General features: G+C 31.8%; 1 protein-coding gene across 1 annotated transcript in view; it reads left to right on the plus strand.

Annotated features, from left to right (window-relative positions):
* rho-6 (serine protease rhomboid 6) overlaps positions 1 to 12149 on the plus strand; it is a 123308-nt gene extending 111159 nt beyond the window's left edge. The window contains 3 exon segments of the mRNA XM_087404761.1: positions 6669 to 6839; positions 7634 to 7789; positions 8558 to 12149. Coding sequence (XP_087260887.1) covers positions 6669 to 6839; positions 7634 to 7789; positions 8558 to 8878 — 648 coding nt within the window. The 3' untranslated portion in view covers positions 8879 to 12149.
* Positions 12150 to 12417: the final 268 nt, after the last annotated feature.

The following is a 12417-nucleotide window of genomic DNA, read 5'->3' on the forward strand; positions in this document are numbered from 1 at the left end:
TTAAATGTTAATTAAATGATCATGTAAAATGAAAAGCGTATCATGAAAAGGCGATTTTCAAAGTGGCTGAGTGAACGATCTAGAGAGAGAGAACATTAACGCGCCCTCGAGCTTAATGAAACGCTCAAAAAGTAGCGTTATACTACTAAAAAAAAAGTTGATATTTCCAGGCATATAATAATGTCCGAACCTGGGCATTTTACCGCCGGGAAAATTACCCGTGAACGCAGAAATGTTCGCTAAAGTGTATAAACCTAAAGCTGCGGAATTAAAGGCGCCAATAATTCACGGCCGCAGTCCGTGAATTTCAACTTTATCGCGGCAGTATTGTCTGGTGAAAACTCGTTGTTGCAAGTGGGAGATAATTTGTAATATATGAGACAATGCGTATAAACACACGCCTGAGAATGCGCGCCGTGGTGCTTCGTACTGAAGGTGGAAGCGAAGAACATCGGCGGCGTTTTGCACGATAAAAAGAAACGAGCCGTTATATTTATCGCTCTAGCGCGTATCGCTCTCGCAAATCGTCCTCGAAATTTAAGGAACTTTACATCCGAACCGAGAAACAGCAGAATGTATCTATAGAGCAAGAAGCGGAATATGATATCAAAGCTATTTCGTTTCTGATCTTATAGGAGGGATCTTAAAATAGATATAACTTATAAAATGAAATATTTATGGATAAGGAAAATTTTATATATATATATATATATGTAGATGCGCATTGCGAAAGATAAAAAGAAAAATACTTACATATTTATGTATATTTAAAATATACTTATACAATAGATTTTTTGAAAGAAGTCAAAAATAATTTTCCAATTTTTAAAATGAGCGATTCTTACTTTATTTTCTTCCAAGAAACATTTAGCTTAAACAGTATAATTATATGATGAATATATAACGGACTAATATATAACGGAATCACACAATAAAACGAACGATGGCTCTTATATGACTATCACATAAATTTTGATTTTATAATGTGAAGCAAAGCGTTAATTTATGTTTTGAATGCATATAAACTTAAAACTATGAAATTAAATGCATTTCTAATTTGCGGAGAATTCTGCAAAATTCCGTTTCTGTCTTTAACATGGCAGTATCACTATGCATTGTTAAAAGAGGTTAGCATGAGGGAGAACGAAAATCGAGGATGTTAACGTACAACGACCTCGAAGTGAGAGATGAAATAAAGAAGAGGGCGAATTCCATCTTTGAAACGTTCTCCAGATCACCGGAAATAGATGTTCCGGGTCTCGATTAACGGCATAAGCGGTATAAACGGCGCAATGTTGAATTTTGAACTTGTCAGATTAAAATAGAAAAGCTCGAGGAAATTATTCTCTGAATAAAAAAAATGAATAATGAAATATATCACATTTTACTTGAAATATTAATATAAATATATTCTAAATATATATGTATAAAATATATTAATTAATATTACTGAGAATAGTACACGTTTATATATTCCAGTATAATACTAATTCGAAGCGCGGCTATATAATCCAATGAAATTAAAAAGTGATACATTTAGAAGTAAATGTATAGGTATTTGAATATAAATTCACTTTTTTTAAAGCTCTATATATATATATATATATATATATATATATATGGATTTATAATTTTACTTTTTTGCTTATATCCTGTAGACTTAATTATCTTTAGAATATTTTATAGAATTTCTGAATGATTTACGTTTTTCTATTGATATATTTTCTAAAAATATATGCGACGAAACATAAACAAAATATTACATGATAAATAAATAAATAATTCAATAATATATTCTGTGGCGATTCTTCCTTGATATTATTGACCAAAGTCATTGTATTTATGGTCTTCTAATTCTTTACATATATTTAATAATGTATATTTTTGCAATAAAAAATCTGGAATCAAAATATGATTTACTTAAATTAATTCGGGAATGTGATTTTATCTTATTTGTTTGTTCGAAGATTCACGAAACAATTTTTTATTTTTAATAACTAATTATCTAGTTAATATCTAGTGTCTCTCAATACTTTTCTTAAGAATAATGTCAAAGACTTTGGATTGACTATATAATCTGTCATTATTTCCTGATTTGTTTATTTAACTCAGGTTGCACAAAAATGCTGTAAAATAGAATTTGATAATAGAATCTTCAAATTGTTAAATCATAGTATATTAGTGATCTCGAATTCACATCATTCTCTATGAAACTACATAAGTCTTCTCTTTACTTTAGACGATACAAATCTCTCGCTTGTGGAAAGTATCGAGATTTAACTTAGAACCTGTTTCGTGTTCCGTCACTTTACTGTACTACTCTTCGAGTAGACGATAGCTGAAACTCGTAAAACGAACCTCTGTGATTTACGTACTGCCTTCTGTTTGATATGGCGATCATTTCAAATAGTACACGTTGAACAAAATCCAGTTTCCGATTTTTCAGTACATTGTCGATTATGTTCTCTCTAATATTGCAAATTTAAATTTATAAAATAGCAAAAAAGGTAATAAAATAGCTTAAAAATTACAGATTAACTGATTCTTGAATTTTTTTTTTTTTTTTTTTAAGAAAATATTGTATTCTTTGGAATTCTTTTAATTTGATGATATATAATTAGCCGCAATAAATATAAAATTCTTTACATACATTTTCTGTTTATATATATTTCATTAAAATAAAAATTTATATATACTATTGCTTATAAATTTGGGAACGCGTGCGATTTTCTTGTATTGTATGAAAAATTAAATATCTCGGAAAAAGTTGTAAAAAAGTTTGAAAAATACATTTTAAAGAGGACAGATAACTGTAAATTTGTTTTTTAATTGTATTATTGTTATTTTGTTTTTAAATTACATAAAATTGAAAATTGATATTTTTTAAGTATTTTTATTTTATTTTGAAGCGTTATAATTTGATGAAATATTATCGGACAAAAATTAACGAAAAAATAATTTTAAAATAAGCTTTCTAAGCTTTAAAATGTTTTTTAAATAAATCATGCGAGAATTTTTCGCAATAATCGGATTTCTTGTGTAAAAACTCATTTTCACAATATGCATTTTAATTTCAAAATTAAACAATTTACAGAAAATAATAATAATAATAATAATTTAATATTCTCGATCTGCATAAATTTTTTCAAAAGGACTTTTTTAAACCGAACTTTTTTCATTCGTGAGAAAATGTGTGAAAAAGTGTTTCCTGAACTTATAAACAGTAAAGTAAAATTTTTATATATCCATACAAGTATAAAGTTTTGGTTTAACTTTTTTTATTCTAAATGACGGAGTCACATTTCGTTCAGATTTCATTTGTATTACGAGTGTTGTAAAGTCGCAGGTACTATGGACAAATTTCGTCGAGTGATATTTCAACATACCATGAATATCGATATTGCACCGCATTGCACGAATATTACACGATATTACGTTCTTCTTTTCTCGCACCTTAGGAAAATGAAATTCCTACGTTGTAGGATGCGAACGCCTCTATAATTACGAACTCTGACCGGAGTTCCGAGTATACATACACGCATATACATGTACGTACGTAGACACCAATTACGGGTTGCTGCAAACATTTGTTTAGAATTCAGAATTAGAACACAGTATTGGACGAAATCACTGACTGAGTCATCGCGACAGACTGACATATAGCCGTTTTCCTTCAAATAATTTTCTTTTATCTTTTGTAAGATGGAATGAAATGTAATTGATTTTTTAAATAATACAACCATCCATTATAAAAATGAATAGTTATTATTGTTTATTTGTTTAAAATTTTATAATAATTTATCTATTATTTAAATATCTCTACGATACGTTTTATATGAAATGTACAATAGCTGATGATTTTAGAAAAACATTATCAGATATTTCAATTATTTCATTCGTATTTATTATATCTTATTATGTGCATTATGAAGCTTGTCTTCAAATAACATTAAAAAAACATGTTTATTAAAACAATATATAACACATCTGCAGTTCCTAAAAAATAAAACATGACATAAATAGATATGTATTTAAGTGTCAGTGTGTCAATTTAAGCTTATTTAATTGCAAATAAAATATCGTAAAAACAAATCGCAGATTTAAAAATTAACAATGTCGTACAGTTGAATTTAATTTTTATGATATCAAACGACGAAGTCAGTTCAGTCTTACAGATACATCGTCGAATTGAAATATCATCACGCGACGGAGCGTACATGACATAAGACAATAATTTGCTGCAAAGTGAGCACTGGATTTTAATGTCGGGGTAGATACTGTCCAAGATGGAAAACATAAAAGCACATTAAGCACGAAGGTCCCGATTCTAGACGGGGTTGTAAAAACTGGGACATCAGAACAGATAGCCGGGGAGGTATCAAGCTCTCACGAAAGAGCGGCGCACCTGCTGACACGTGTGATTTACCGGCGAGAATGTCTGCACGCGTGCACTCTACTGCGGTGCACAAAAAAAAGCAAACAACAATCGTTAAGGTATTATTTTTACAGACTCCTGCGCGCGCTCCGCACCGAATGCGTATATGCCGCTCTTTATTACGGTTACGATAAATTCCGCGCGTAATCGGATGAGCAAGTTATTAAACGCGCTGATAAATTGCTTGCAGACTACGCCCGTGACATAAATATTTTGCTGACTGTGCGATTAATATTGAACGAAATGTCCGATATCGCTACTATGTGCATATGGAAGCTGCTTTAATAGGCTCTCTGGATCTTCGTAAATCATTGTGATCGATAATGTGATTGATCGTTATTTGGTACTCAATTGCAAGGCGTTATGTGATATTGGAATATTCGTTATTGTAAAGTTTATCATGGATTATGATGCATGCTATATGAATTATATGTTCAAGCTATCTTTTAGACACATTTATTAAATTTTAAACTTGACAAATAAATGAATGTCACACATAAATTGCAAAATATTTGAATTAATTTCACAAGCATTTAGAATTAAATAACATTTATTTATATCTCATACTTTAGAAAATTTAAATATATCCGACCAATTTTCTCGCACATAATGTTTTCAATACTTATCCGTTATATATACCAAATAGAGATATAAATTTTTTAGATAATAGAAATTTTCTTTATTAAAAATAAAAATTTATATAAATATTTATATAGAACTGCATTAGGTATATGTTTAAGAAAAGAGCGCGCCATATAGCTCATTAATTATCTCAGATTATCTAATCTAGCTTTGTTTAATCTCGACAGATAAGTATTTTTTCAACACTTCTGTGTAAGATTTGAAAGTAAAAACGCGTGGAACACATTTTCCATCTCAACAAATCGCTTTTGGGAAAGCTAAGTGTCGTTACGGAAATTGCTGGCGTACCAACAGGATTTGGAATAGCACTTCATTCATGTGCTCGTTTATCTTGCTATCTTTATTTAGCTTCTAAAATAAATAGGAAATCCTGGATTCACTAAGCCCTTCTCTCCTGTAAGGAATATAAGAAATTTTTTTTTTGTGAAAGACATTTTGTCGAGACGATTAAATTTCAAAGATTTTTTTATATATTGCTGAAATGAATCTTAATATACATCATTAATAAAACACAAATAAACAGTTTAATATTATAAGAATTATTACATTAACAACAATTTAAATATACTATAAATCAATACAAATATAAATAAATGTTATATAGATTTTATGTAAGATGTATATATTAAATTTATATAATTTAATTATAATTTTACAATATAAATATATATATATACATATATATATATATATATATATATATATATTATCGTCTTAAAAATTTCAGCACAATCTTTGTTTGTGGAAATATCGTAATATTATATAAAGAATAATATATGAATACAGTTTGCATATATTATGTTTCTTAATTCATTATTTTTTTTATCAAAACTGAAAAAATAACTTATATTTTTAAATTACTTCTTAAAGCTTAATCTCCTCGAGCTTTGATAACGAAATTCTTGGCATTTTGATAATTTTTTTAAATGTCTTACTCAAGACTTATATTTAATCTAATGTCTAATTTCTGCGAAAATATTGTTTACATATTATTTCTAATTGTTAATCGTCAAATGTTTATCGTTGTCTAGATTAAAAATTAAAAATTGATATTTTTAAAAATCATAAACACATATCTAATTCATATAGTCGTTTATTTGAGAAATTTACTTATAATTTTTGTTTACAATTATTTTTCACCAATCTGTGACTTTGTTGAATTCTGTCGTGATCAAAAATAAGAGAATACAATATATTATATTTCCATATTTTATATTAGGTGTTGGAATTAATTCGTAGCGTTTTACAAGTGATGGGAAGTACTTTCATTAATGTATTTTTTAATGCTCATGTGAAATAAATAACATTCTTTCATTAAAAAACGCTACGAATTAATTCCAACACCTAATATAAAAAATAGAATTGTTAGCATAAATATAAGGTAAAACTTTTAGCAATGTATAATAGTAAAATAGTATAAAAAATATAGTTTAATGTATATTTAATAAAGGCATTGTTAACTGTAATTTACTTTATTTCTAACAGCGACGTATAATTATTTCCATGTTCTTGGATGTATACGTCGTGCTCTTCTCTGAATAATATTCCGCGGCAAAGGCAAGCACATTAAACGTGCTTTCTCTCGTAACAGATAACCGTCCACTGCCTGGGAGACGAAGCGACGTTACGAAGATGGTTGGTCTACGATCCCCGTCAGAGGGTACAGGGCTGGAGGTTTGCCTCCTACATGCTGCTGCACTCGAACGCACTTCACCTCGCACTCAACGTGGTCATTCAGCTGGTCCTGGCTACTCCACTCGAGGTGAGCCAATCAAGTAAATTGCGGAGACATCGTTCAGTTGGCGTTGAAATACCGTATTTAAAGGAACAAGCCTCTCCTTTTACAGAAGGATCCTCTTTATGATTACTTTAGATAACAATCTTATATAGTCGAATTAAAACTCTCTTCATCATGCAATATGTCCATAGAATATTGAGAGGAAACATGATACAGAATAGAGAGAGAGAGAGAGAGAGAGAGAGAGAGAGAGATTGTTCTTTTAAAAATAAATTTTTTTTAAATTAATAAAAAAATAAAATAAAAAATATATTTGAGAATCAAATTATTGCACACAATTGAATATATGAAATCAATTTTATATTATTCACACTTTCCATTGATAATGACTTTAAAGTAAGTCGAAACACGTACGTCTCTCAATCTATACTCTTGTTTGCGAACGATGTACATTAAATTTGTTATAAGATTTGGAAAGATTTGCACTAATTACCGTGTTGAGTCCCAATATTCCTTACTTTATCCATTTTCTTGAATACTGCGAGTTCTTACGCTGTTTATATTTTTAAAAATATATTGTATGAGATTTTGATTTGTAATAACGTATATTATTTGTTATCTTTTTACACAATATATTGCATAATGGATTGCTGTGCTTAAATAAAAAAATTTTCAAATTGGATCTCTTTATTCTAGTATTAGGATTCCGATTTATTATCCGATATAACAAGTTTTATTTATGAGGAACAGATTACAAAGATTATAATTCTGCACGTACGGAATTGCAGATAGAAACGAAGGAAAACTTGTAATTGCAGGTGGAGCAAGGACGAATAGGAGTGGCGACTATCTATCTGGGCGGCGGAGTCTGCGGTGCTTTAGGAGCGTCGCTTCTGCAACCAAGTCTTTATCTGGTTGGTGCTTCGGCAGGTGTTTACGCGCTACTCACGAGTCATCTTGCTCATCTCTACCTGGTAAGCAAGAGAAAAAGTTTCTCAATTTCTAAAAAACGGAGCTTATACAACGTAAACTGACGCCTCAACCGACCCTTCGCTCCTTGAAAGTCCGCGCAATGTTGCTTGTCGCAGTATCAAAAAGGAGCAAAGGAAAAAAAAAAGAGGACTATAAAAGATGCTGTACTAAAATGTGTTGTCGATTCGCGCAGGAATGTTTTCGCTCAAAATACTCTTACAAAAATATCTTATTTAATGAGTAACGGACTCTTTTTATGGGAAATACCAGTAGTAAAAAATCCTCGAGAAACAAACACAGATCTATTTATCTTTGTATGATCGAAGCCATGCATTTTAAAAAAATTGTATTAACTTCTTGAAAGCTACATTAGTCTAACCCAATTTTGTATCGATTTAATAAACTTCAGAAGTAACGTTAAATTAACAAATTACGCTCTAAAAATATAGATGTGAATGTAACATTATGCAATGTTCATATAATTCTCGTGTTCATATAAACATCAGGATGATGTGGATTTAACACCAGAGATTTTAAATCAATACCATGGTATAAATTTTAAAATGTTAAATCTACATCATGTTGGTGTTTCATATCAACACCAATACAGTGAGAATTATATAAACTCCACACATTATACCTTTTAGAGTGTAGATTGCTATGTGATTTAACATGTAATTGAGTCTTATTTTTATTTGTATTTTGATTCTTCATGGAGGAAAAAGCGATTGCGTAGCATCTCCGTGCATTTTGTTTCTCGTTCGTTGCAGTGTCACGGCGAGCTACGCTACGCCGGCTGGCGTCTCGGGGCTGTGTTGCTGTTGGCCGGTGCGGATGTCGCATCGCTGCCTATTCCGGCGTTGCTTGGATGCGGCCGGGTCGGTTGGGCGGCACACGTCGCGGGCGCGCTAGCAGGTCCGCTTCTGGGTCTGGCCGTGTTCCCAAATCAGAGCAAGAAAGATGCCCGGGGCCGTAGATTTGTGCGATACGTGCGGCTGCTGTCGGCCGTGAGCGTGATGCTGCTGATCGTTGGTGCCATCCTCGGCAACGTCTACTTGATCGCCCTGCCACAGCTCAGGAAGCCATCCTGACAGAGGATCGAGATGCTCGTCAAGCTCTGCAGACGGTCCTTCCTGATCGTGAAGATCCGGGAGGCCGCCGAGAGCGTGTTCGAGTAGGCCCATGCAAACTCACAAGATCCGTGCGATCGATCACATAACTGCCAATGGACTTTCTCACTCCTCATCCCTCAGATCTCACGTGAAACTTGTGCAATCCAATCTCATCATCTGTTAGATAAAAAGCATTGCGCCAAAACGATACGCAATCATGACACTTCAGGCAACTTTTTTTGTGCGGAAATTTTCACGTCTAACTCCAGAGGAAGATCATGTGATCGGGTATATATACACTGAGCCATTTGTGAAGGAACTTAGGCGAGCTTTACGCTCAGTGAATTAGTAGGAAGAAACGCCAAAGATCGATGGCTCATCGAACTTGGTATTTGCTGCCATTAGAATCTTTAGGATCTCGAGGATTCATTGCACGGAGTATGCAATAGAACCTTAGAAGGAAGATGACTCTTCGTCTAATACTTTGATAAATTTGATATTACGAACATTGGTGAACGTCACGACTTTTTCTACGGACAGGTAAGACGTTTAAAATTGCCGACCACAACCCGGCCAATAGGCTAGGGTTGTACATGTAATATTTAATAATACGATTCTTAATAATTTCTCGTTATATCAATCTCGGTATATGAGCGAACAAGATAAACTATGAAAGTGTGAAATGCGTGTATAATAAAAATGAGAAAAATTTCTGCTGTAACAATGTATGAGGCTGAAGCGAATATACATTGACAGTGCATGTAAGTCTGCCCAGCAATGGCAAACGATTATTGTAGATTATGAAAAGTAATTTATTTAAATAAACACAAGAGGCTATTGTTGATTCGCGTAGTAAAAACCGCGATTTCGAGTTAAAGCTATAAGTACATCACAACGTTGAGGACAATGGGATACCTTCATTCTTTCTATTATTCATATTTAGCGTGTACGAGATGTGTAAGAAGATGTATAAAATAAAGCGATCATATTACTAACATAAACGTGTTATGATATAACGAAAATTTTATTAATGGCAAGATAAATGTATTGATCGTTAATAAAACAAAGTTTAACAACGTGCGACTGATCTTGAGCTGCGAAACTGTAAACTCTCCGTACAAACTAATTCGCTGTTGTAGAAGTAACATCATAAATCCCGAATCATCTTTTGACGTTATCAATTAATTGTAGAACAAGAAGGTAACGGAATTACATAAAGAGTCCAAATTGAATTTCTTCGCGTTAAGCCAAAGTCCTGCCATGTTTTCCGATAAGTGTGCAAAAGAAGAGATCTTTTATAGCGTAATCATAACGCAAAGATAATCGCGTTTCTATTTACGAAGCTGTAAGACTTGCGAAATATTTATAGCGTAGCGTAGCGTCTTTAATCACGATGTGCAGTGTTTGTTAAGAGAGCTCGTGTGCGTACAGATTTGGAGGCGTTCATCAATTTTCGACCGTGTTGTTTCTCTCCGCTTCAATTTATCATAGCCAACAATCGACACTATCCGTCGAACGGTAACATAAATTATCGTCATTACAGCTTGCATTAACAGCTCGGTTAAAACTTAAGCTCGTCAAAATTCTCTGATAAACAATTAGACGGAAATAAGGCGCTTTGGATAACGATCGTGACTCGCTTTATGAAATTGGTATCTAACATGAAAAAAACGGCTACGGTTATTACGATCAAAGATCGTCCATCAATACATTGGTTATAAGTACTAGTGTGATAACCATAAGTTTGGCATATCTTAACGGCTATGGCTATTAAGATATACCCTTAGGGTATCACAACTAAATTGATGAACGAAAATTATCAGTGTTTCCGATTGTAGTATTTTCTCTGTGAAGCAATCTAACCGACTTCTACTTAATTTGAATGTATATCTCTCTAGTCGCTTTTAAAATGTGTTAATATTACGAGGAGCCATTAACCCTTTGTGGATCTATTTGAGATCATCTCCTTTTATTTTATAAATTGCTTGTTTGATTTTTAAGAAATTTTATCTATGAATCATTTTTTTGATAACGCTTTATTCAAATCTGAGGTCAAAAATAAAAAATTTTTTTAATAATCTGATTATAACATTCAATTTTAGATAATTTTTTATTGCGAAGTAACATCAAGTTTCCAGTTTTGCTTTATTTGAAATTCTTCAATATTGCGCAAATAATTGTACTGATTTTCAAACTAACTTCTAAATTTTAATTATAAGCCCTGTGACATTAGATCTTCATTAAAGATTACTCTCTAAATCTGAATCAGTGGATAATCATTGATATTAGTACCAAGTATGCCGCCGGTAATCAGTGAATTAAATGTGAGATCCTTAATCCAATTAATCTTTATTATGTGATCTAACTAATCTTGTTTTAGTGTTTAAATTCAATGAATGTGGTATTGGAAGATTGAAATTAACTGATATGCAAATATCAGTATTTTAGTTATTAATGCTCAAATATTCTTCCTTTTTTAGTTGAACTTCATTATTTTGATTGATTATCAGTGCCAAGTATGCCATTGGGTAATTAGTGACTATCCACTGATTCAGATTTAGAAAGTACCTTTTTGAAATTCGATCTTTTCGAGCTGTATTTAAATTCAGCGATATTAGGGTATCTAAATTTAGACTATTAGAATATTTAAATTCAGGAACCCCTCCTAAAACCGTTTTATGATAACAAAATTATTTCTTGAAATTTGAATTTTAGAATCCTGAAGCTAGAATTGATTCAATACAATCCCAAAAAACAATCCTCTCAAAATAACAGGATCTTCTTTTTTAAGTTTCTTTTTTAGAAAGCTCCCGTCCTTAAGAAGGTCCTTCAAAGGGTTAAGAAAATTGCAATGATGCGCGATCAAAAAATATTAGTGCCGAAATAAATTATAATTGCGCGTAATATGTACACAAGCATGTAACAATATAGAACGTAATGTCATATGCGAGAAAAGTAATGTTTTCCCGGACAGTTAATCGTATACTCATATATCTACTTGTTTATCAATGTTACATGAGACGAACTGGCTGTGATTATGTTAGTGTTATCGTCGACATGATTACACATTACTATCTTGTAAATAATAAATTATTATCTAAATATAAATATATGATTACACACACACCCACACACACATACACACGTACTGTGATTTCACCGCGAATATATAACGAGACCCCGTTATCTTCATTATACATATATCGAAACAATCGATTGCCTGCAATAAAATTTGAGCGAGTCTCTCGTATGACGTTTCACAAACTGTTGCAACCCGCTATCTCGAATTCCCCATCGAACTATCCTCCTCTCTATATTCGCATTTATTAACTGTTTCCATTCAATATCTGTCATTATCATTCCGTAGAATATCGAGGATATGATATTTTGAAGATTAGAGTTAATTAGGTTTGCAATTAACTCTTCGCATTAATTTCGATTGAATGAGTCACCTCTTTTATCGGATTTTATTTTCCCAAACAATTTCCGCGATGTGTACTGATTAAATTATTTTAATA

Source organism: Acromyrmex echinatior, chromosome 3 (assembly GCF_024713525.1).
Source record: "Acromyrmex echinatior isolate Ae372 chromosome 3, ASM2471352v2, whole genome shotgun sequence".
Taxonomy (NCBI): domain Eukaryota; kingdom Metazoa; phylum Arthropoda; class Insecta; order Hymenoptera; family Formicidae; genus Acromyrmex; species Acromyrmex echinatior.